The sequence below is a fragment of the Colossoma macropomum genome, unplaced genomic scaffold, assembly GCF_904425465.1.
Source record: "Colossoma macropomum unplaced genomic scaffold, Colossoma_macropomum, whole genome shotgun sequence".
NCBI classification, from domain to species: Eukaryota; Metazoa; Chordata; class Actinopteri; order Characiformes; family Serrasalmidae; genus Colossoma; species Colossoma macropomum.
Window position 1 is genome coordinate 42,221,293 of NW_023494788.1, and position 27,000 is coordinate 42,248,292.

General features: G+C 43.0%; 2 protein-coding genes across 3 annotated transcripts in view; both read right to left on the minus strand.

The window, feature by feature from the left end:
* Positions 1–5,777: 5,777 nt before the first annotated feature.
* On the minus strand, positions 5,778–13,234 carry znf711 (zinc finger protein 711). Of its 2 annotated transcripts, none has more exons than XM_036569398.1 (9): positions 13,095–13,234; positions 11,238–11,325; positions 10,907–11,005; positions 10,117–10,602; positions 9,714–9,872; positions 8,951–9,088; positions 8,473–8,610; positions 7,463–7,606; positions 5,778–7,373 (listed from the first exon to the last, which is right to left on the minus strand). In XM_036569398.1, exons 3-9 carry the CDS (start codon positions 10,983–10,985, stop codon positions 6,196–6,198), a joined length of 2,322 nt encoding a protein of 773 aa, XP_036425291.1. In that variant the 5' UTR covers positions 10,986–11,005; positions 11,238–11,325; positions 13,095–13,234; the 3' UTR covers positions 5,778–6,195. The 2 variants fall into 2 exon arrangements, with proteins under 2 accessions (XP_036425291.1, XP_036425290.1); XM_036569397.1 differs by lacking the exon at positions 13,095–13,234 and adding an exon at positions 11,649–12,014 and having other exon boundaries at positions 6,196–7,373.
* A 1,003-nt stretch (positions 13,235–14,237) lies between these two features.
* Positions 14,238–27,000, minus strand: part of zgc:66447 (SLAIN motif-containing protein-like) — a 31,233-nt gene continuing 18,470 nt past the window's right edge. The window contains exons 6-9 of the mRNA XM_036569400.1: positions 25,598–25,912; positions 19,585–19,725; positions 18,435–18,732; positions 14,238–14,796 (exon numbers count right to left, since the gene is read on the minus strand). Of these exons, the coding sequence (XP_036425293.1) occupies positions 14,727–14,796; positions 18,435–18,732; positions 19,585–19,725; positions 25,598–25,912 (824 nt within the window). The 3' untranslated portion in view covers positions 14,238–14,726. The remainder of the gene's footprint in view (positions 14,797–18,434; positions 18,733–19,584; positions 19,726–25,597; positions 25,913–27,000) is intronic.

Consider the following 27,000-nt stretch of genomic DNA (forward strand, 5'->3'; position numbering starts at 1 on the left):
TGTCTCCTCCTCTTGCAATTTATGGTCTAAATAATCAAACTAATAATAGTCATAACTCCTCCAGCCATGCTTTGTTGTGAAACTGTAACATCTGACATTATCACTGTTCGGCCGTTTTGCATGTGAACCCCGAATCTTTTAACCTGAATTTATAAGAAGCGGACACTGTCGAGTCAACAACCTGCTGGATGACTGTTACTGGATGCGGATGAGTGTATAATATTGTTTAAATCAAAAGGGGAAGACAAAACTGGTGTTTTGAGGTGGGATTTTCTCACGAAAGTGTACTCTTCTCTATTTAACTTGTAAAAACACTGTAAAGGACATGAGATATTTGTGAAGCTTAAAAACCATTTTGAGAATATATTCAATACTAGCATCGTGAAGATTTATCCGAATCCTTCACTGTTTTGTAAAGGAAAATATCACAACTGTATCTTATAATTTATAGTAGTAATGTATCATAGAGATAAATAGTATCTATATTTTAAAGAGTATATTATAAATATACAGCATGGGACATGTTTATTTTTATAAAACACATTACGATGCTACAGTTCTTTATGGTTCCGGAAATAATTTTGACAACATTCTTCGTTATGGTTCGGTTGCGTTACCAAATATGGTTTGTCCCTGTGTTTCATTAGTTTTCTTTTATGTGTATGTTGTCATTTTAAGTTCTCTTGAGTTCCTGTCGATATGTTTGCCCTCACTGTGCTCTTCTGTCTGTGTGCAACATCATGTTTAAAAGCAATAAAGAAAACTAAAGTTCCAACTTTTTCAGCTAAGTTTTGCCAGTGGATTTAACTGTTATCTGTTCATAGCTCGACACACTTTTAATACAGCAAGCAGAGTTTTATGATGTTGTAGCGTAAAGTGAGGTCTTTCTTTAAAATGACGAGAAAAGAACAAAGAAAAAACTGAAGTTTGTTTTAAAGTGATGAAGATGAAACAGGTAAGAGGAGACAACAGGACCTGGAGGAAAGCAGTCGTCTCAAAGGCCCGTCCTGAATTCTGAATTACTGAGGTAAGCTTGTGTAATGTGTATGTGGTGAGGCGTGGGTGTAAATAAATGCTATTCCCCTTCTTTGCTATTCAGTCTCTTCTAATAAGTATCCAAGTATGTTTCAGTCAGTTACCTACTGCTGTAAAATTAGGTCCCTGTTGATTTTCAAGGGTGTGATGAGGTCATGAGTACACATTAAAATCCTCATAAAAAAACTATAAATTTATATATCCACACACATATTTATATATATTCACACACACATAAAATCACTGCTGTTGGAACAAAACCTTGTATCTCCATAATGATAACTTTACAGGAGAAGGAAAAAACCTGCTTTATGTAGGTCAATGGAACCAGACGTTTTTTCGAGCATTTTTGGGCCGTTTCTTTTGGTCTGTTCATCATGAAATTTATACACAATGTAAAGGACCACCATTTTCAACATATGTCAAAAACAGAAAAACAACAAAATGGAGATACAAGGTTTTGTTCTGACAGCAGCGAAATAGAAACAATGCGCAATATTATGTTTTTATGATGGACATTTCAGACCATCAGCACTGCTGTGTCTGATCCACTCAGACCAGCACAACACACACTAACACACCACCACGTCAGTGTTACTGCAGTGCTGAGAATGATCCACCACCCAAATAGTACCTGCTCTGTGAGGGTCCATGGGGGTCCTCACCACTGAAGAACAGGGTAAAAGGGGGCTAACAAAGTATCAGAGAAACAGATGGACTACAGTCTGTAACTGTAGAACTACAAAGTGCACCTATATAGTAAGTGGAGCTGATAAAATGGACAATGAGCGTAGAAACAAGGAGGTGGTCATTACGTTATGTCTGATCGGTGTGATTATTAAAGGGTGTATAATACACTCGCTGTTCAATTTGCAATACAGGTTCAAACTATTCACAACATTGTGAACAGAATTTGAAGTAAGTCAAACGATGACTGCACGTCTACAAACGACACTGTCAGAAGGCCTGTAGCTGAACACTACACTGGTTATGATGAAAAGGGAATTACTGATTATGCAATTTCTGCATAATTTAATATTAAGATGTAAGCAGTCAGACAGTGTTCTGATGTGAGACCCTCCATTCTACAGAGAACAGAGTCAGAACTGTTCACAGTGGTGGTGAGTGGAACCAGAGAAGTGTTTAATGCCTCTAGTGGCGCTTTTTCACCGCATGGTGCGAATCAACTCGGCTCCCTTTTGGTACCAGCTACTTCGTTTTCCACTGCAGACATAGCGCCCCCTCAATGTAGCTGGCTGTCACAGCGACACCACATGAAACTGCAGTGAGGCAAGACAAAAGACTGCTGAAAAAACAGGAGATTTTGGGTAAAACTACATCAGAAGACGAGGCAATTCTGGTTGATCAAAGGCGACACAAAACTCAAACTATCTAGCTACCTAATTAATCATTGCTCCGCCTGTTTTCCCCCCGTTTTGTATTCTAATATTTTATTCTAATGCTGTTTGCTATCCGCTGTGGTCCAGAGGAGGATGGGTTCCCCTTCTGAGTCCTGGTTCCTCTCAGTGTTTCTTCCTCTTACTCTTAGAGAGTTTTCCTTGCCACTGTCGCCATTGGCAACGCTCATGGGGGCTCAGACCCAGATTTTTCTGTAAAGCTGCTTTGTGACGACACCTGTTATAAAAAGCTCTATAGAAATAAACTTTGCCTTGACTTGCAGAGCTAAAACATTAACAGCTATATTGAAGAATGAATACTGTCAGCACTTTTGTTCAACTTTATAGACAGCAGTCAGACAGTAAAAGAAACCATGCAAGTCTATTTGGGTTTATTTTGATTTGATGCTGCTCTAGTAAATAAGTAAATAAATAAACTTTGACTCGACACAGGAGAGAACCCTAAACTACTGGCTAACATTAGTACGTGTGTTTAGGGTGAGAGTGACGATCCTCACTGAACAATCAGTAATCTGCAGTTTTTCACCATCACCTTTTGGTAGCGGCTCAGCTTGCCTGGAACCTCAATGGAGGGGATATCAAAAACAGTACAAAGTACCAGGTTTGCTCAACAGAAAACCAGAAGAGGCGAGTAGAGTCGAGTCCAGTTGAGCTGGTACCATGTAGTGGACAAGTGACTTAAAAGCAAGAACTAAAATGTGCTGGCCGATGCCGGTGACGTCGTTTTACAACAGTTCTGTCAGAAAAGTTTTAGGCCTGAGACACACAGTCGTATAGAAACTGTGAGCACCCCAATTACATGGTGTGTTGATAGCAGATATTATCACATCCTCTACAGGATAAATACGACACTTCTCTGCCAATTTTAGTGCACAATTTCTATTTACCTGCTGAGTTTGACATATTGGAAAAAATGAAAATATAAAATGTGCCTGCGATGGACTGGCGACCTGTCCAGGGTGTATCCTGCCTTCCGCCCAATGACAGCTGGGATAGGCTCCAGCACCCCACCGCGACCCAGAAGGATGAGCGGTTTAGATGATGTATGTATGTATGTATGTATAAAATGTGCCATAACTTTTTCACAGGCCACATTTTCTGTGTTTTTTTTGCCAGTATGTTCAGCAAAGAAACAATAATTGTGCTTTAAAGCATGAAGGAGTTTGTCTCTGTAGAGAATGTGTTAATATACTTTCACTTAGAAAATCAATAAAACCAACTTTTCCATATAACATGGCGTAACGATACATGCAAGGTGGTGTGAAGCAAAATAGTCCCCAAACTGTCTAAATCTGTAAGTTTCTCTACAGTGTACCATTTCACATCAGACCACTCGGAATGACTTCGTTTAAATCTCAACCAATAATTTATACAGAATTTAAAAAACAAAATCTGCAGAATTCCCCTTTAAAGCATTCAATGCAGCTGCATTACATCATATAATTAATAGAAGCAGCCGCTATCGGCCATTTTCACGACGCAGAGCCACGTTTTTGGACTGGAATGTACTGGAATGATGCTACATTACATCTCTAATAATTATACCTATATGTGTAAATGCAGGTCCACTAAAGCCAGTGTGTTTCATCTAATGTCTGATTTAACTAAAGGGGCCCAAAGGAACAGGTGACACAACCAGAGATGCACCACACAGAACCCTAATTAAAGTTCAGTCCCTGCTCAGCTCGTTTTTGTTTTAACTGGTCTACCATTCCCGGTCCAGCTCAATAATAAATACAGTGATCAGGCGTAACGTAATGACCACCTCCTTGTTTCTACGCTCATTGTCCATTTTATCAGCTCCACTTACTGTATAGGTGCACTTTGTAGTTCTACAGTTACAGACTGTAGTCCATCTGTTTCTCTGATACTTTGTTAGCCCCCTTTTACCCTGTTCTTCAGTGGTCAGGACCCCCATGGACCCTCACAGAGCAGGTACTATTTGGGTGGTGGGTCATTCTCAGCACTGCAGTAACACTGACGTGGTGGTGGTGTGTTAGTGTGTGTTGCGCTGGTCTGAGTGGATCAGACACAGCGGTGCTGCTGGAGTTTTTAAACACTGTGTCCACTCACTGTCCACTCTATTAGACACTCCTACCTTGTCAGTCCACCTTGTAGATGTAGAGTCAGAGACGATAGCTCATCTGCTGCTGCAGTTTGTGTTGGTCATCCTGTAGTCCTTCATCAGTGGTCACAGGATGCTGCCCACAGGACGCTGTTGGCTGGATATTTTTGGTTGGTGGACTATTCTCAGTCCAGCAGCGACACTGAGGTGTTTAAAAACTCCAGCAGCACTGCTGTGTCTGATCCACTCAGACCAGCGCAACACACACTAACACAGCACCACCACGTCAGTGTTACTGCAGTGCTGAGAATGATCCACCACCTATATAGTAAGTTGAGCTGAAAAAATGGACAATGACCGTAGAATCAAGGAGGTGCTCATAATGTTACGCCTGATCGGTGTAACTACCGAGTGTAATAAGTGTGTTCAATTAGGTAACAACAAACAGACAGACAGACAGACAGACAGACAGACAGACAGGTAGGTATGATCCCCAGTTAACACCCCAGTATTTAGTATTATGCTGAGTAGGCAGTAATTTCTATAGTGATAACGGCCAAAACACAAAGGCAAGGATTAATTTAGGCTTTTCTACATGTTGATCTTGCAATAAATTAAAAATTCTTAAAATAAAAAAAAAAAAAACTGTTGTGAGTTTCCCTCGTCTCTAAGCAGTCTACAACCGTACAAGTGAGACATGTTTAAAAAAAATAATCATGTTCGATTTACTGAATTCAGTGCAAGAAAAATACAATACAGGTAAGGCATGACTGCAAGTCGAAATCCAAAAAAGTTGGCCATGTGTGCACGGTTGCCAGTTACATGTGTTACACGTGATTATACATACACATTAAGTTTTGTAGTGGCATTCACAACCAAACAACCAAAACGCTTGATTTATTTCAACTACAGTGAACTCAACTGTTGACCAAGAAGGGGAGCCCAGCATATATCGGCAGAAAAATCTTCGGGAAAGGAAAATCGACTGGTTGGTGTTGAGAGAGAGAGAGAGAGAGAGAGAAACTCTGTCCAAGTGAACATTTAACTTTAACCTCTTATACAAAATCCACATGTTTACAGATGTGCAATGCACATGTAAACATGCAAACGGAGATCGTTTAGATGCCACAGATGACCTGCAGGAACCGAGAGCATGATTGAGATTGCCATAAAAAAAAAGTCAGGGTAAAATTCGGCACATCAGATGGTAAAACACTTGCTGAAGGAGCACAACACCAAAATGACTACAGGGAGGCTTGTTCAGTGTCATCCTGGGCATTTCTTTCAAATGAGAGCACATTTTAAGCATCACTTAGCCAATTAACATTGAGGACATTATTTACTTGCAGAATGTGAGCATGTTAGATACAAAAATATAAACATTTGAGACCCTGGCTGATCAGCGTTTTTCTTGCCATAATTTCATGGACAATGATAAAATGACAACGGTGACTCTGTTCGTCTAATTTCACACATATACACCGAACTCTGCCTGCTGTACTTTTGAGGGGATATCTGAAAACGTGTTACAAAAACCCGCAGGTTGAAGAGTAAATAACGATTAGAATGTTGCTGTAATTACCAGGCTACACCATCCTATTCCTCATTGTGTTCTGCAGTGTAATTTGGGCTCTAGCCCATGAGGTGGAGCTAGAGAGGGAGAGGTGGGGTGAAGGGTTACATCAGCGTCTCTTTGTGATGCCGCATTATGTGCTGGTTCTTTTCGGAGGGTCGTCTGAAACCCTTCTTGCAGTAGTCGCACCTGTGCGGATAGTCCTTAGTGTGGATGGAAATGACGTGGCGTTTGAAACCCGAAGCGTCCGCCGTGTTATACTCACAGTACTGGCACTGGTAGACTTTGCGGCCACTGTGCGTTTTCATGTGTTTCTTGAGTTCGGTCTGCTGCCTGAAGCCTCGCTTGCAGCGTTTGCACTTAAAAGGCAGGTCCTTGGTGTGTACGGAGAGGATGTGCCGGCTCAGAGTGAAAGGGTCCGAGATTTTGAAGTCACAGTGCCGGCACTGGTGCACTTTGTTTCCCTTGTGCGTCTCGGAGTGTTTCTTGAGTTCCGAAGGCCTGTGGAAGCCTTTCTCGCACACGTCGCACTTGTGCGGGAAGTCCTTGGTGTGCACGGAGATGATGTGGCGCTTCAAGTCACTGGAGTTGGTGCTCTTGTGCTCGCAGTGCGGACACTGGTGAGTCTTGTGGCCCTGGAAGATCTCCATGTGCCTCTGCAGCTCCTTGTCGTCGGCAAACGCCTGCGGGCAGTGGCCGCACTTGAAGGGCAAATCGGTGCCGTGTTTGCTTTTTATGTGAGTCTTTAGGTTGGACTGGTCAGCACAGCGGAAATCGCAGTGCTGGCAGTGGTAGGGCTTTTCGCCTGTGTGCGTCCTCATGTGCTTCTTGAGCTCGGACGGGTGGCGAAAGCCCTTGGCGCACTCCACGCACACGTGGGCAAAGTTTTTGCTGTGCACGGCCAACAGGTGCCGATTTAGCAGGCCCTGCTCCGCTGTCTCGTATTCGCAGTATTTGCACTTGTGGAGTTTGGGGTCCTTGTCACGCAGGATAAGCTTGTTGGGACTGAGGGGGCTAGCCTCCCGGTAGTGCCGCGTGTACTCCGTGTACTCGGGGATCTTCTCGTTCTTGATGATGAGCTTGTGGCTTTCCATGTGGTTGTGGAAGCTCACCTTCTTGTTGGTGGTGAAGTCACAGTCTGTGCATTGGTACTTCTTCTTGAACATATGATCCGGGTGGTTCTTCATGTGGCGCTTTAGAAACCCCCGTGACTTGAACTTCTTCCCGCAAATGTGGCAAGGATAGACGGTCAGCGGCTGGCCGTCCGGGCCGATAATCACAGCTGAAACAGAGGATTATTTGCTTTAACATCTGCATACAGAAAAACACGGTTCATAAAAAGACTGTCCACTGAAACTCGACAACTCGTACCAGTCTGGCACTGACGAGTCTCTCCCTTCCTCTTCTTCTTGATCTTCTGTTTGAGAGCTCGGCTCGTGCTGATGCTGTCAGTGATCTGCAGGTAGGGAGTGGCTGCTCCGTTCTTACTCTCTAATCGAGACTCCAAATTGTTACCTATGTTGAAACAGCAGTTCAAACATTTGCACTAATTATGAAAAGGCAGGTCACAGAGCAGGAGTGAGGAAACATTCAGTTTCAACTGTGAACTCACCGATCAGGCATAACATTATGACCACCTCCTTGTTTCTATGCTCACTGTACATTATCAGCTCCTATATAGGTATACAGGATACTATATAGGTGCACTTTGTAGTTCTACAGTTACAGACTGTAGTCCATCTGTTTCTCTGATACTTTGTTAGCCCCCTTTTACCCTGTTCTTCAGTGGTCAGGACCCCCATGGACCCTCACAGAGCAGGTACTATTTGAGTGTCTATTAGACACTCCTACCTTGTCGGTCCACCTTGTAGATGTAAAGTCAGAGACGATAGCTCATCTGCTGCTGCACAGTTTGTGTTGGTCATCCTCTAGTCCATCAGTGGTCACAGGACGCTGCACACAGGACGCTGTTGGCTGGATGTTTTTGGTTGGTGGACTATTCTCAGTCCAGCAGTGACACTGAGGTGTTTAAAAACTCCAGCAGCACTGCTGTGTCTGATCCACTCAGACCAGCACAACACACACTAACACACCACCACCACGTCAGTGTTACTGCAGTGCTGAGAATGACCCACCACCCAAATAGTACCTGCTCTGTGAGGGTCCATGGGGGTCCTGACCACTGAAGAACAGGGGAAAAGGGGGCTAAGAAAGTATCAGAGAAACAGATGGACTACAGTCTGTAACTGTAGAACTACAAAGTGCACCTATATAGTAAGTGGAGCTGATAAAATGGACAATGAGCGTAGAAACAAGGAGGTGGTCATAATGTTATGCCTGATCTGTGTACTTCCTTAAGACTACATGCAAAAATTACATACCATAAGCAGCAGCCCACGCCACAGGAACAAACGTCTTATTAGACGGGGAATCCTCCAACTGCGCTTCCTGGATGGCAGGAGCCTCATCCTCCCCAACAATCACCTCCATGTACACCTGGTCAGTCATCTCAGACACATCTATGTACAGAACATACAGCATTTTTAGATATGGTCTAACTTACTACTCAGTAAACATTTGAGTTTTACAATTACAAAGCAGAATTTTTTTTTAGCATATCAGTCCCCAAAATACATTATTTTTAAACATGACGGCAACAATGAACTACACACCTACAAGTACCGACTATTTTTATACTATGAAATGTACAGGCTGCTGAAACTGCAGAAACCCTCCGACACTGTAGAGGTTTGCAAGAACATGGGAAACGCTACGAGCTGAACGGTCTACCAGTCTACAAACATGCCTTGTTATTACCAGGCGCTCTATGGCTACACCATCTCCCTCGCTTTAACTCACTGATGTCCTCGTCTCCTTGGCTGGCGTCCTTCACTGCCATGTATACCATCTTCTCCCTGGGTATTCGGACCGTGCTTGCTGGCTCCAATACTGCATGCCCATTGGGGAAATCACTCTCTGCCACCACCTCTGTTCCACCTACACCAACAAAAAAAAACAGTCAAGGAGGGTTTCTGGTTTTCTGGTTCTGGTACTTGAAGTGGGGAACATGCAAAACCTAAAAAAAACTTCAAACAGTGTGTTTCAATTCCAACTATATTAGCAGAAGAAGAATATATACATATAGATAGATAGGTAGATAAATAGATAGATAGATAGATGGATTCAACTTTATCATTGCTCAGTACAAGGCAACAAAATACAGTTAGCATCTACCACAAGTGCAAATAATAGCGATAGTGCAAAACAGACAAATGTGCAATAACAGGCATAAATATGATGTATCTATTAAATATATAACTACATGAACAATATATACACAATTATAAATATATCTATGAATATGTACATGTATATATACACAATACTATAAATACAATATATATATACACGCTATGTTACGTACTGTTTGAGTAAGCAGTTATGAGTTGTATATAACAGTACAATTCAGAATATATAATCTGCTGTTGTTCCCAAGCATTAGTACCAAAGATATTAATGTATTCTTTTTGTGTTGTTCTCTGACAGACCATTTAACTGTGCCAAAACTAGCTAAAAGCATCAATCTGCCTTCGGATTTGTCATATTTTTAAAAAACGGTCACCTATTTCCACATCTTCATCCCCTTCAGCCTTAAAGATGTACACTTTGATGACCTCAGAACCAAACTCATCCTCCTTGGATCCATCGTCATCTTGGCCCACCTCCGCACTGATCTTTAATGGGGTGTCACCGATATCCAGCTTCTCTCCCACATCATCCACTGCAAGGTGAGGGAAAATTCAATTTGTGACTGTACTACCAGGTGCATCTGGCATTGTGCTCTACAGAACTATGTACTGTTGCTACAGCAGACCCACAATAAAATCCACAGATTATCTAATGAATTTATCATAATAAGGTCTCTGGCAACACCACTTATGTTAGACCTATAACGAAACAAAACTGCAAACAAACTGACCCACAAAACTAAGCCAGGCATTTGTATAAGGTTAGAATTCACTAACATGAGATCATGAGGTAGTCTTCAGATGTGCTCTTGCCATCCTCATCATCATCCTCGTTCTTCAGGGTAACGCTAGTAGGCATGGTCTCATGAGCCTGAATGACGGCCTCTGCATCGGTGACCATCACCTCCTCTGATACCAGCTCATGGTCCAGAGGACCGTCCTCATGCGCAGACATGAGGTCGGCCACGAAAACCTGGTCAGGTACCGTCTCCTCGATCAAGTCAGCAGTCAGGACATGATGGTCTGCATCCAGAGCCTCCTCGATGGCTACCTCGGCCCCCAAAATGGATTCAGACATGATGACGCCCTCTGCGGTGATAACATCTTCATGGCCAATGTCAGGCCCTTCGACCACTTCGGCCTCCAGGCCATGCTCCAACAGGATGCCCTCATCAGTAACCACATCCGATACCGACACTGCCTCGGGCACGGACACCACAATGTGCTCACCGTCTATGTGTGCCATGCCCCCGATCCCTGCAACTGTGGAGACAGACAACACGAGGCAGGGACAAAAAGACTCAGAACCAGCCAGGCAAATCACAGAATAGGCAACATGATGGGCTGGATGCAGAGTGAATATGCATCACACATCAAATAAGACATTAGAGATGCACATTAACATGTTTTATGATATGTTATGATAATACTACGAGTAATCACTATAAGTAGATTATTGCTTAAAGCAACTACTTCTCAGTGAAAACGGCAAACTACCACTTTGCAGCTTACCATAAGCATTTTGCCAGCCTGTGCAAAATAATTAGCTTTCACAACCTTCCCTTACCGAAATCTTGCATTATCATTGTGTGGGGCATTTTCAAATCCTGGGAGTGAAGCTCCAAGACCCCTCCACCTTGATCCATTTTTATGACTTCTCACGATGCTACATTCACCAGGGGAAAAAATGAAAGGAAAATAGAACATATTAAATAAAGCAACACAGAAGAATTCAGTTATTTCTAACAATACATGTGAGTGACATAAATAAACGTTATTAAAACCTAACAACAAGGACAAACTCGAGTTATTTTCAAAACTATAGAGTTAATAATTAGGTGAAAATGCACAAATATCCATTGCAGAATGCGATTTATCAGGCGTACCAGCCAGCATACCTTCACATTTGATGATTGTTTGTTTAATTCTTGTGAAAGTGCCAAATACGAAGCAACACTGTACTTGTGTCATCTGGGAGGCAGATTTCTGTAAAAGAGAAGAGGCCATCAGTGCAGGACCAATGACTGTATTATGTATTGCAAATGAAATACACCAGTTTTCCCTGTATTATCAGACACAGTAGTGGTCATAAAGTGCTGAACTCTACTGAACTAAGCAAGCAGTGAACTGAAAGGCGGTATATGTGCAGGTTTTTGGTCATTTAGGTAGTGGCGAGTCATGTCGACTGGACTGGTGCTCATAGAGAGTAAACCAGTCGCTTTGACTACTAAACAATTTAAATAGTCTGGCCGGCCAGTGCAGGTTAAACAAAGCCTGTGTATAAATGAAGTGCAACTGTATAAACGTACAGATGGCAGTGAAAGCTGTTTACTCCTCGCCACAAAGTCGTTTCAAACAGTGTGGAGGGAATTTCCAAAATGACGTAACGTCTCCGCCTCCGGTAAACACGGGACATTTTTCCAACTCGCCAAAAAGAAGCGGTTTTCGCAAATCTCACATCATTCACAAACCCACAGAACCGAACGAACGAGTTACTGCTTTAACTTCTGTGTAATTATTCACGAAAACCAGTTTGTTTATTTATTTCCCTCCTCTGGTCGTGCCGGTGTCTTCCCACAGCGTGCAGCGCAAATCACAGGAGATGGGAGGTTCGACTCAGTTTTGGCGAATCGATTCTTTCGAACAGTTCGTTCCAATGAATCGAATGTCTGATTCAAGTCGACTTCAGCCGCACCTCCTCCAGGTAAAACGAGACTCGGCTCAGTGAGCGAGTCCGACGTCGCTGCTTATTTTTAGGCTGATAGAGACAGACTGGATGCAAAAACTGCAAACACATAACAGTAAAGTCGACCGCCGACTACAGAGAGAAAGTGACAGCGAATTCAAAGATGTGTTTTCAGTGTACCAGGTACAGTGTTCATCTATAACTTAATGAGATTACGCTGTGAATAAATAAACACATTCACATTTTATTAAAGACCTTCAACCTACAACACGGGTATAAACACTGCGTAGCCCAGCGTTCCTGGACCCGGAGTCCCCGTGGCTGCACATTTTAGCGTTTTTCCTGATCAGTGCGTTAACACGCCTTTCACGGGTCGAGTATGAACACTAAAAGTGCGAACGAGGGGCGAAACCTGTGGCGTAAACAGTACAAACAGGCTGATTCAGCTGCGATTCGGCTCGATCGGCATACTGAAAAAGAACCGGCTCACATGAACGATTCGTTCATGAGTCGGACACCGCTAGAATCATGGCCATTGCGTGCGCGCGCGCCCCAACGCGGAGCCGTAGCTCGCCGTGACGTGATCGGGTCTGTGGGGTTAACGCAAAATTAACCGTCTTTGCTGTCGTTTTTTCCTTCTTCCTCTACAACCGAGTCACCGGCGCTCCTCAGAGTCGAACGCCGAGCCGGGACCCCCGAGCGCTGCCGCCCAGAAGGAGAGCAGCTGCGGAGCGGAACGCGCCGCGGCCGCGGCCGACATCTTGTGTTCCGCCATCTTAGTTAGCATCGGCGGCGCTAAGAAGCTCGGCCGCTCGGTGCGACGGTCGGCGCAAAACACTACAAAACCCACTTCCACAACCGCTTTTCCAGCCTGTGGTCATCCGAGCCTCACATATGTCGCCTACGCGCCATATTCGCCGCTCACTCGGGCTCTCCGAGCTGAAGGCGAGCCCCCCTCTTCCCTTCCCTGAGCTCCGTCCCGCCGGGCTCGGCGAGGCCCGCGCAGGCCGTGCGGGCCCGCGGCTCGAGTTTTCGTGCCATTCCGACGTCGGCAGAGATGTTTCGTTACCTGGTCGCAGGCTCCCTCGGGCGTGTTCGGCGAGCCTCCGGGGCTGGCGAATGTCTGTCGGGCGGTTTTGCTTTATTTTGCCGCGGTTGCGCCGCCGCGGCCTGTACATCCTCTGAATCCCCGAGCAATGTTTTTTTCCAGGCCTGCCTCGGCCAATCAGGCTGCGCGCTCACGGCGGAGGGGGGAGGGGGGGAGACAATGCGCGCGGCCTGAGCCCTGTCTGTTTACGTCACTTCATAGAGAATCACAGCGAGAGCCACGAGCCGCTGCAACTGATCGAACTTCTGATTTGCCGGTTTCAGCTTCGACTAAAATGCGTTTTTTGCAGGTTTAAAATGTTTAAGAACACCAAGCATCATTCAGCTTCCCCACACAGCAGTCTCAGAAACAGGTGGGCTTCAGAGCCCAGTGATGCTGGCAGGTTTGCTCCCAAATATACACAATTTTATAAACTAATATTTGACTTATGTGACTATAATAATAGAGTACATCACTAAACACACTGATGAAAGCATCTGGTTAGTTATACTGTTAAATGTAGACCTGTTTACCTCACTTTCTTACTTTTTTAACGTTTCCCCTGCATTTAGCTTCAAATCAGTGCCACTCAGGACACAATACCTAAAATATGAATGATTTAGGTAGCTTGTAAATATGGACTTGTTATATCTAATATTCCCAAAATATGATTTATTGCCATCATAACATGCAGAACATATAGCCATGCTTGATCTGCATGTATGTTTATTGAAAGTCCGTTACAATTACAGGTCCCGGTTTCCTGAGTCGGGCTATTTGAAGCCGTGCTCAGATAATCTCTAGTGTATTTTGCATACTGTTACTCCTTGATGATACAGGCATTCAAAAAATCTTTATTCAGACATACCCAGCGGGCAGTAGTGAAAAGAGCACAGGAACATAACTCCAAACACACTTTGAACCAAGAAGTCTTTGTACAGCAGTACCTTGGCACAGAGACATGACATCGATTTTTATAGCAAAATGTTTTCTTCTTTTTCAGATCACTCTTAGAGAGGAAAGAGGACTCAGATATTGCATTGTTGTGCCTCGAAAATGCAAGACAGGTATCCTTCTTGGCAGAGTACAACGCTTCACGCCCCAACTGAATAAAGTTTCCCACAGTTTGAAACAGTCCGTATGGAAACCATACACTTTTTTTTAATTTCCTGGAAGAACAAATACACAGCATTCACTTCAAGTTATTGGGGGGAAAAAAAGGGTCTAGGAACTCAATTCCAGACTTAGTAGTTAAAACAACGTAACGGATGTTCCATGTTATTACGAGACAACATACACTAAAATGCCTATTGTTCCAGCAGCTTCTCCAGTTATCATAAAAATAAAGCAGATCGACCATTTAAAAACAAAAATAATCACAACTTATTTAACAGTCTGTAGAAGCAAACTGTAATCTTGCAGTTGTTGCGTCATCTTTCCTCTGGCTAGCGTGGCAGTGGGGTAAGAGGATTCATGCTGTGGTAAAACGTTCTGGGCTTAGTGTGTTAGTGTCCTTCTGGTTCTTAGGGGGATCCATTCTGCCGTGTTATCAGAGGCAGCGGTGACTTGATTTTGATGTTTTCTAGGAAAGAGTGAGGGAGAACGGTGGAGGCCTCAGTAACAGCCATCCTTCCAGGAATCGTCTGCGATCGGAGCACAGGTCTTCGTCATTCCCAGAGACCGACTGTAAAAAGATGTTAGAGCAATAGTCGATTACACTTTTATTTACTGCTGAAAATAATTTAGGAAAAACAGCTAAAATCAGAGGCAGATTTTAGCTTATTTCAACTAGTGATGCAACAACACTATCAATTCTGATACTGTCAATCGGACATGACTGATCCACTTTCAATACTGTTCCTTAGCCATGCTCTTCATAAAATGAGTGTAATTTTATAAACCTTCTAGTTTAGTTTAATTATCAGTGTAAGTAATAATTTGGACAATCCTAAAAATAATGTTACTACAGGGAGATTCACTCGAAAGAGGCCCCGAATATTCTGTAATAACTCTCTCTAGGATGAAGCAATCTGGACGAAACTACGTGCAATGAGCTCCTGAGTATATGGAGCTTCAAACAACCCAGGATGCCCCTACATCGGAGCGATGAAGTACACGACAGTGTTCAGGCAAGTAACGTTCAGGAACACGGAGCGCCGCATCGAAATGTGTGACAGAACAGAGATTTGCATGTAATGCAATCGATTACACATACGTCAAGATAAGTAGCGTATTTTTTGGTTCAGACTGCTTCATCCTAACGGGAGCTACAACAGAATATTCGGGGCCTCTTTCGAGTGAATCTCCCTGTATGTGACCTTGTGTCCACTAAGGTGCATGAGCCTCTGGTGTATATTTATGTTTACTTGCAAAGGTATGACTCCACCTGAACCACGGTACAGTTTGCTGTCTCAGAATATATTTCTGACGAGATCTGTAAAGTCTATGTTTTGCTTGCATTTGCTATTAAAAATATTCTGTGTGAAGATAAATTAGAAGATTAAATGTACTTGCATGTGTATCATCATTTTTCTCACAGTTTTGCTAAAATTAGTAAGAAACAAACATTTCCCCACCTACCAGTGTGAGCACTGCAAAGAGAGACACTATGGTGTCCATTTTACTGTATGTTTTGTTTGGGGAAGATGGGGAGGAGCCTCCCTGAAGAACCGTATCAATTTACTGTAAATTTAATCCACATTTGTGCACGAGTTTAGCATGTACACATAGACCAACACACAGTTGGAGGAAACTGTCATCTGATTTTTACAGAATGTATAATTTGTGTTAGGGATGCAGCGATACTGATACTGCTAAAGGTCCGATACCATGCTTATTCACTCATACACCGATACCAACATTCCGAGAGCCGCTGTGACGTAAGCAGAGTCACTGCCCTGCTAACGAACAAACGCAGTAATGGTTTACAAAGGCTGCGTTCACACAGCAGGTAAAAGTGGCCCAAATCTGATTTTCTCACCAAATCTGATTCTTTTGTTTGTCTATTCAAACTATCTTTTAAATGTGATCTGTATGGGTCATCAGTCTGAACAGATCAGCTCCTAAACTGACCCACATGAGCAAAAGGTCAGAGCGTCACGCTGCTTCACGGCTCATCCAGAGGTAAACAATCACGACTGCTAACGAACGCCAGTCGCTCCCGGAGGATCAGCTTCATCTTCACCAGCATCTCAGGAGCCATCATGAAGCTGCACTGACTGACAGCTGGGCTCATCACCCAGAATGTGTTGGAGACGTAAAAAGGGCGCGGTCACTTCTTTGATTCGCCTCGTTCTCCTGCGGCCGCGTTCGGACATTTCTTTAGAAACCTCTTCAAACACGGAGGGTTCTGGATGAGTGTCTTCTAATTTTTTAGCACAGAAACATCAGCCTAAATGTCTCAGCAGCGCGAAATTATGTTAAATGTCGAGTTGGATTGACGTAAAAGTCGTGTGAATTCCGATCTGGCCGTTCAGATCGAGTCGCATTGCTGCAGATTGGATACGGATCGGATTTCAGTACCACATATGAAAGAGTCTTAAATCGGAGTGTCACACATGAGGAAAAAGATCAGATTTGGGCCACTTTTACCTGCTGAGTGAATGTAGCCAAAGAGACGTTTTACTGACCCCGAGACAGTCGGACACAGCGTCACTGGTCACTTTAAATATTCTGCCTTTGCAGAATCTCCCCAGGAATACACTAATAAATTTTAGCTTGTTTTAAAAACACGCACACACACTCGCACACACACTCGCACACACACTCGCACACACACTCGCACACACACTCGCAACTGCTTCCCCAATACGTTTGGAGACACTAAACAGAGGAGAAAATTTGAAAAGTTGACCTTTCTTACGAAAGTCCGTCTTCGCCAACTTTACTCTGCTTGACTGAATATAACCGTGAAGTATAAACGCCAATATGGTGATTTTGTCTGACATCAGCTGCTTTTAGCTTCTGAGCTCAGTCAAGATTTTAAATCTAAAACGTCTGGTGTTTAGAGGACATTCAACTACAACTCAACCAGACAACATAATATTCCCAACAAGACGTAAAACTCAAAACGTGAGCTCATCAGATGCGTCAGCCTCGTTCTTGGTCTGAAAAAGTGGTATCGATGCATCCCTAAGTACAATAAAAAATCTTAAATCTTTTAAATTAAACAATTTATATTGGACAGTTTGTGTTTATAATTTATTTTTTTAATACTTCTAGCAAAACTCCTTAGTGAAACTGTAGTGAGCAACTCTGTCTTTATGATGAAAATATAATATCTAATAGCTTTGGGTATGCTAAGCATGCTATGGGGGCATTTTGCCCCTTGTAAGGGGTGGGGGGGTGGGGTAATGGCAATGACCCACTGTAACATTAAAACATTAAAACTACACAGAACACATCTAAAAAGTATAAATCTGAGTTGAACAAATTGTTGTTTTAACAGAAGCAGCAAATAAAAGGTTTGTATTTATTATAATTTATATTTTAATGTTCGATAAAGGAAATAGTTTAGTCTAAAAGTTATGATTCACTGTCCTTTAATATGTGATTTTTAATTTAGTCAGTTTATTATCATTATGAAAAACAAGCTAAAAATAATATATAGGCTAAAGATAGTAAAAGCAGTGGGAACAGGACGCTTCAGTTCCCCATTTCAGAGAAGTCTTTTAGGAAGACATTCTTTTCCAAGCAGACAAACTGTAAAATCCCTAATCATTGCTGGCTTTGCGTACAACAAACTAAACAACTTCTGGGCACTTTGTACATCGCGAGGCTCTTTGTTTACAAATACGAACAGCTCATGAATAATTGACTGGGGTGAGTGATGGCAAAAATATGACATCACGATACTTCAAGATATTTTCACGATACACGACATGTAGCATAATTTTTAGGTTTGATAGGCTGGAACAGAAAAACTGCCACATTTAAAAATACTATTAAAAACTATGAACACAGTGACTTATGTTGAATGTTTTACTCGCTCTAAACACAATTTAACAGAACTAATTATGCTCTCCTTGTAAATGATCGATGAAACATGCAGTTAATCAGTGTTTAACTACTGATAATATTCATGATATGCTCAGAAAGCCATATTGCAGCATAATGCATCATAATGATAAAATATTGTCATATATACACGCAGACACGTGTCTATCGTGTGCGATTGATCTTTTTTGTATTCGCACAGGATTCATTTTTCAAGCATGTGCAACAATCACATTGTGAGTTCAGATATCAGAAGCAGTATTTAGGGAAAAAGATTTACTCTGTTCATTTCTAGTGTGTATGTGAGAGTTAATAGTTAACAGTTACCTCCTTGGGGCCTGGGCAAGCCTGCCTCTGGAGGAAGGTGTTGCAGGTGCCACGCCTCTGCCTGGAGTTTGCTTGGGCCCAATGGCAGCAGTCCTACATGCTGCGTAAGCTCCTCCGTTCGCAGGCCCCGGAGACTGCACTCTCCGCACTCCTGCCGCAGGACTTCCCTGAGTTCCGGGGGGCCCTTTCGCATTTTGTCGAACTGCAGCCATGGAGCCCACTGGGCTGAGAGCTTTCATGGGAGCCCGCAAGGAGAGGGGTGACTGGCCACTGCCTCTCATTCGGCTAGAGGATACACCTATGGGAGCAGGCAGTTACTAACAGCTTTAGTGGAGGTTACTGAGTGAATAGAAACATTTGAAAGACCCAGTCAGTGTGATTTGAATAGTAGTTCAAACGTGCAAAGCTGCCATAAACATATAAAGTAGCTAAAGCAACACTTTTAAATTTTATTTATTGGTTTGAACAGAATAATCACGATCTATCCTCATTAAGGCATAAATCAGTTTAGATATAAAAACATCCTGACTGAGGCCTTCATCCCTACAAAAACATCATATAATCTTTTAATGAAGCACTGCTGTGAAAGTTATAATAAACAATTGCACAAAAACAAAATACATTCAGCAAAATTCAGTTTCAAAATGATCCATTAGATGGCGCCAGATCACCTGTAAATATGATCTTGGTCTCACACTTTCTCCCTCTCTTATTTCTCTCCCTGCAGTGTGTCATACAAAGCCAGTGTAATTTCAGATTTAGCCTGAAGTTGAGTGGTATTTCAAATAAGCTGCAGATAAATGTAGTGCATGATATTCAGGCTAGAAACAAAAAGGGCAGGTGGCAATAAGGCAGGTGGGTATTAGTAGAATCCAGTGGCATCTTTTGGGAATTGGAGAACAGGTCTATGGTGGAAGAAGAAGAGGAAAAAAAAAAAACCAAAAAAACCAAAAAGCTCCTCTGAAAAAGTATTTATTTGTCACCACACCGGCATAAAGAAATTCACGGTGAAAGCCTGTACTCACCCAGTTAAAGGCATGGGTATTGGTGTTTCCAAGGGAGTGAGGTGAGGGTAGAGAATGGTCCACCTAACCTGAGGGATTAGGGGTGAGACCAGGTGAGGGTGAGACAGCGGGGTGGGGGTACCGACCTGTGGGGGACTGGGGCAGGCGGGACATGCGGTTGCCTGAACTTTGCAGGTTAGCCTCCATGCTGCGGCTGTTTCTGACTGCCTCCAAGGAACGAAGGCTTGTGCGCGGGGCCAAGTTAGGCATGCTGTGCCTTAACTCCTCTGAAATCCACACACAAACACAGAGTCTGCTTTACACACACACACACACAAACACAGAGTCTGCTTTACACACACACACACAAACACAGAGTCTGCTTTACACACACACACACACACACAAACACAGAGTCTGCTTTACACACACACACAAACACAGAGTCTGCTTTACACACACACACACACACAAACACAGAGTCTGCTTTACACACACACACAAACACAGAGTCTGCTTTACACACACACACAAACACAGAGTCTGCTTTACACACACACACAAACACAGAGTCTGCTTTACACACACACACAAACACAGAGTCTGCTTTACACACACACACACACACAAACACAGAGTCTGCTTTACACACACACACAAACACAGAGTCTGCTTTACACACACACACACACACACAAACACAGAGTCTGCTTTACACACACACACAAACACAGAGTCTGCTTTACACACACACACACTGAAAATATCACCACTCATTTAAGGTCTAAAAGGAGAACGGCTACATGCACAGCCTTTTCCTTTCCATGAGAGAGCAGAGCTGAAAGGCAGTAAGTTAAGTGCTGCAATGACAGATCACATTTCAAATGAAAACACATGCCGTGCCAGAGCGACACTGAATGTAGCATAATAACAAGTGTATCTGTGCGCTGGGCTCAAACCGGCTCTTTTCAGCAAATAAACTTTACCATTACACTAAACCAGTGGTTGTGAAATGGGTGCTCAGGGTCCAGCTCACAGAACAGTCCATCTGGAGGCCCCGAAGTCTGCTTTGAGAACACTAAATGGTCAATTACTAAACACACATTCTCAGCTCAAAGACTACATTATCCTGAACTACTAGTTTGTAAAAATGCTTCAAACTTCATGATTATTCTCAGTTTTCAATTTAAGGTGTGATGCAGTAATGGTTACTGTCACAACGAACCTGTGTCACGTTAAAAAGAGCTTTTTATAGAATTAAATTTGTTCTTTTTTTTGTTATTTTAGGTCTGCACAGAAAATACTAATGTGCAGTTGTGATGTAAGTAGACATTAGTATTTCATTATTTTTATTTTGCACAGTAGAGACTAATGCGGCTGTCATAATCATAACATTTCAGCTGATAACTGATTGTTGGGCATTTTAGAGCTCCAAGTTTTCATGAATCCCTCATGATGTGCCTCAATGAATGCATTTACTGTTTTTTTTTCCACCTTTGTCCAGAGCGACTTACAATTAGATCACTTTACACAGGTAGGTGAAGGTAGCATTAGGAGTCTTGCCCAAGAACTCTTATTGGTATAGTGTAGAACCCTAGTCTGACCCCAGACTGAACCCCAGTCTAAAGCATAGAAGGCAGAGATGTTACCCCCGACACTACACCAACCACCTGCATCTAAAATAACTGACTACATTACTGGGCTATTAAGTAACTACAGTGACAGCCCTAGTGACGGGTGCTTTTGTGTATTTTTTGCTAGTTGCTTAAAGGGCAGTCATGGGCTGGAGGTTAGGGAACCAGCCTTTACTGTATGCCTGCCTGTACATGTAATCATCTTATGTCAATCTATTTTAGAGGCTCTAGGTTACCTTTTGTCATGCCAGTATTTTTAGACCACACTTTTTGATACTGAACATTTTATTTTGAAATACAAAAAATATTATACATTCCAAAAAAGATTATTTATCTGCATCAACGTTTTTCTTATTTTTAAAACTCACATTAAAAGACTGCCATGTACTGTATGTCATAACTGACTTGTAACAATCATAGATAATATATTTAATATGGCAAATAAATTATAGTCATTATATGTACTCAGTGTGATGTGTGTGTATCTTATGCTATTTGTTTGTCTTTTACTTTGATGGATAGAAGCATAAGTGATGTTTTGATGCCAAAAGCGTTTATAAGCAGGGCGCGTTCCTTTTTTCAAAACAGTGTTTTTGCACAATCTTCAGTTACACCTTCAGCAATAAGAGAGGTCAGGGAACCAGCCTTGTGACCAGAAGGTTGCTGGTTCGATCCCCTGAGCCGACAGTATGTGACTGAGGTGCCCTTGAGCAAAACACCTAACCCCTAGCTGCTCCCCGGGCGCTGTGGATAGGGCTGCCAACCACTCCAGGCAAGTGTGCTCACTGCCCCCTAGTGTGTGTGTTCACTAGTGTGTATGTGGTGTTTCACTGCACAGATGGGTCAATTGAGGAGGTGAAATTTCCCTGTTGTGGGACTAATAAAGGTCACTTAATCTAAAAGGAGAGGTAAGTTACATTTTTGTTTACACAGAAAGTGCAGCACAATCAGAGGCGCTGCATTTTACTCGTTATCTCGACTCATATAGTCACTGTGATCTCACAGCTTTATCAAACGTCACATTATGTCCACTTTGTGCAGCCCTGCTGCAGACACGGAAACTAAATGGCTACTGTGCTTCACAAGTTTCTTCTGTGCATCATAATAGACTCAGTATGAATGTAGCTACAAACACATGTGGAGACAAATTTCATGATGCGTTTTGTATTCAGAGTGTTCATTCAGGAAATGAAATCCTGACGCTAAGTCTTTGTGAACGCAGGACTCTTTATGAAATAGGTCAATATAACAGTTCTAAGTATTACACCTGGATAAATCCAGCCCACAGAAACCTCTAATTTGTGCCAACTGATCCAGCTTGTTATACTACATAATCCACATACAAACAAACCTGTATGATCTGTAAACACGGCAGTTCCGGTACACAAAACCTGGATCTGCAGGAAGGCCTCAGAACATCTTAACAATTAGAAATTTTAGCTCCACTGCACAAAGCTTAAATGACAAACATCTTACAGGTGGTAGTGTTTATCTCAAAGATATAGAAGCAGATAATAACAATGGCTTTTTTCCAACAATGAATAATGCATCACTGATAGGAGGCACAGTTAAACTAAGTGCTGATGGTCAATCAATTATCTAATCACCAGATTTAGCTGTTTGGCTAGATAGAAAACATCACAGTTAGCTCACTCGAAAGGCAGAGGACATGGATTTTTTTTTTAATATTATTAATTCACTTTTCAAGTCAATAATCAAGTCTTTTAGCTCTATTAGCTGTGAAAGTCATCAACATATTGTTAAATCAGAAGTATTACCAAACATCACTGAAATGACAGTAAACATTCTACAATTTCTCGTACACGTGCACAATACCAGCGAATCACAGGCTCCTGCAGTACTGGAGAAAACTTCTAAGAAGGCTGCGCTTTCTAAACCACTGGTTAAGAGATGCTCACGCCAGCATCTCTACCATCCACACCACAAACCACAATAAAGAACGAAGCAGTGCTGGTGTAGTTGGTGCCCCAACCAACAGAACAGCAGGAACAAACATGCGCAGACACACTTGGTTAAATACTGACTATACTTTCACAAACTCTAAGACCAGAGTCTCCACTGAGCCTGGCAGTTGGGCGTTTTCTCTATTAGGGTAATTTAATGTGGTTCCAGTGTTATGATGCCAGTTCAATGCGTAGCAATGTCAGCTTGCACGATGCATTATTTGTATTTTGACTCTTTAAAAATCGCAATTCAGAGAATCCAGGGATTTTCGGGGGTGCAGGGGGAGTGGCGGGCCTATACCTATCGGTGTAAACATACTGTTTAACATAGGGTGCAATACAGTGTGTATATATATACACACCCATCAGGCAGAACATTACATTACAACATCCTTGTTTCTGCGCTCATTGTCCATTTTATCAGCTCCACTTACTATACAGGTGCACTTTGTAGTTCTACAGTTACAGACTGTAGTCCATCTGTTTCTCTGATACTTTGTTAGCCCCCTTTTACCCTGTTCTTCAGTGGTCAGGACCCCCATGGACCCTCACAGAGCAGGTACTATTTGGGTGGTGGGTCATTCTCAGCACTGCAGCAACACTGACGTGGTGGTGGTGTGTTAGTGTGTGTTGTGCTGGTCTGAGTGGATCAGACACAGCAGTGCCGCTGCAGTACTGTTTTATATGCTATATTTATTTACTATAATGCTATAATTCTAGTGATAATGCTAAATTTCATCAGACCATCAATGAGCAATTCTATGTAGTTTTAGCATCAAACTAACAACTGTGTCTGTTAGTGTTTTTTTGTTCTACCAAAACCACGGACAACTAAAATAACAGACATTTTGCAACATTTTCGTGCTTTACATGTTGGGTCTTAGTCTCTCTACAGTAGCACCGTTCACAGACTACAGTCGAGTCTTCAGCAATTATGATGATGTCTCATTTAAACCTTTCAGACTCAAATTATGTTCCAGGGCACAACAAATATTCCTATTCTAAAGGCATAAATGAACCAAAGGTTAAGGATTATTTACAGATACTGTTTGCTAGCTATTTCTGATGCTTGTTACATTGCATCCTTTTTATTATTAATAATAATTATTAGTTATTATAAGAAAACCTGAACACAGCTTTTGATTTGTTTTGCATGTCAAGAATGCAGTTCATTACAAGGAGTAAAGTGATATTTTAAAACACTGCACCTTTAGTTACAGTGCTTTTGAGACCACTGCTGTGCCTGTATGCACTGTGTCTGTACACACGATGCCTGCAGCGTACGCTCAGTGTACACACATGCGCACAAGTGCTCTGGGTATTGCTATTGTAGGTTTTGTGAATATGTAATAAGGTTGTGCAACAGAAACGTAACAAACAAAGCAGTGTAATAATTTTGAATGACTGATTTTCACTTTGACACTGCTGACAACATTTGTTAGGGTGGTACTGGAAAAAGTGCCGTCTGGGGCCACAAACACTTGTCCCGCTGGCTCATTTGCAGACAGTTATCTGATGATTGTTAGAGCCTAACTTATGTCTACCATTAGCTACACTTAGGCCAGCAAGGTACCGTTAGTCAATCTAGCACCAGGTAGTCGAGCTCCTGATCGTTTTCTCCTTGGGTAGCTCCATCACTGAGGCTACGTTCACACAGCAGGTAAAAGTGGCCCAAATCTGATTTTCTCACCAAATTTCTGGGCTTGGCCGTTCACAGTGTCTTTTAAATGTGATCTGTATGTGACATCAGTCTGAACAGAACAGCTCCTAAACTGACCGACATAAGATCAAAAGATCAATGCTTCACGCTGCTTCACGGCTCATCCAGAGATAAACAATCAATCAAGACCGCTAATGAACGCCAGTCGCTCCCGGAGGATCAGCTTCATCTTCACCAGCATCACAGGAGCCATCATGAAGCTTCACTGACTGACAGCTGGGCTCATCACCCAGAATGTGTTTGAGCCGTAAAAAGGGCGCGGTCACTTCTTTGGTTTCGCGTCCTCGGATTCTTTAAACTCTGCTTATAGACTTTTAACTGTTCTTTGGCGCTGCAGCCTCGTTCTCCTGCGGCCGCGTTCTCCTGCGGCCGCGTTCGGACATTTCTTTATAAATGTCTTCTTTAATAACAGTCTTTAATAATTATTTGTACCTAAACATCAGCCTAAATGTTTATGAGTCTCAGCAGTGCGAATTTATGACGAATATGGAGTTGGATTGACAAAAAATGTCGCATGAATTCCGATCTGGCTGTTCTGACTGAGTCGCATTGCTGTATATCGGATACATATTGGATTTCAGTACCACAGATGAAATCAGAATTGAAAATGAAGATTCAGTGCATTTCCTGCTGTTCACACTGACACACAGACACACTTCTGTGTCACATATGGAGAAAAAGATCGGATTTGGGCCACTTTTACCTGCTGTCTGAACAAAGCCTAAGCGTAAATAATGTAATTCAGCAGCCAGTCAGGTGCTGTTCAGAGAAAACACTGATCTCAATCAGTAAATATTTACTCTGTGGTCATACTGAACATGAATTTAAGATCATGTCCTACCCTCACTCTTGGCGAACTTGAAGAGTTCTGGCCCGGAGCCTTGGAGGGAGCGTCTGGGTGTGCGAGTGCGAGGTGCCGCCAGGCGGCTGTACTCAGCCAGTGTGCTGGGCGACAGGCAGCGGGGCGAGGCGCGAGGTGAAGGGGAGTAGCGGTGGAGACGCTGGGGCAGAGACGAGCAGTCGTCCTCGCCATCCTCCAGGCTGTAGGAGTCGAACTCCTGATCGCTGTGCGTGCCCCGTCTCAGAGACTGCAGGGAGGCCGTGGAGCTCCGCCGCGAGGCTGATGCAGAGCTAGAGGCGTAGTCCTGCCTCAAACCTACAAACAGACAAGGACATTAACATCACACTCATGCTCTATTTGGAGCCATAAAAAATATACACAACATTCCCCTCCAAAACTCCAAAGTGTCGTTGATCAGCCAAGCTTAATTCTTCACTTCTGTGCTGCAGCTTAAATGCTAAAGTAGTTAATATGTAATGGAAGATAATAACCGACCAATTTGCATCATGGAAGGTATGCAAATGGAATGCATAAATCAAGCCACACTAGCTTTCAAAAAGTCCTTGAGTAAGAAGTCTCACTTGTGAAGCTGCTTAAGTGATTTTTGGCACTGTAAGACAGTGATATCTATAAAACTGACAAAAAGGACAGAAAGGTAGCAGCTGCCATCTTGAAGCTTGTACTTTTCCCTTTTTCCCACATTTTAAGCAGGTGGAAAATTGTAAATTTGATTTAACAATCCCTTCAAATTTCACTTGGCCTTTGCTCTTGCTCTGACAGAAATCATCATCATCATCATCATCATCTTCTTCTTCATCATCATCTTTAACCGCTTAGTCCAGATAGGGTCATGGTAGCAGTTGGGAGAGCAGAGAATCCCAGACGACCCTGTGCCCCACAACTTCCTCCAGCTCATTCCAGGGGACCCCAAGCCGCTCCCAGGCCAACCTGGAGATATAATCCCTCCAGCGGGTCCTAGGATGACCCCAGGGTCTCGTCCCATTAGGCTGTGCCTGGTACACCCCTACTGGGAGGCATCCAGATCAGATGCCCGAACCACCTCAACTGGCTCCTCCTGGATGACCGAGCTCCTCACCCTGTCAGTAGAGTGTAGCCCACCACCCTCATTCCCGCCTCTTGTATCCGTGAACTCATTCTTTCGGTCATTACCCACAGCTCATGACCACACGTGAGGGTGGGGATGTAGACTGACCGGTAAACAGACAACTCCCTCTTCACCACTACAGTCCAGTACAGTGACCGCATTACTGCTGCCGGCTGCACCAGCCTGTGGCCGATCCCTCTTTCTATCACTTGTGAACAAAACCCCAGGATACTTACACTCCTCCACCTGGGGCAGCTCTTCTCCCCTTACCTGGAGTGGACATGACATCCTTTTCCAG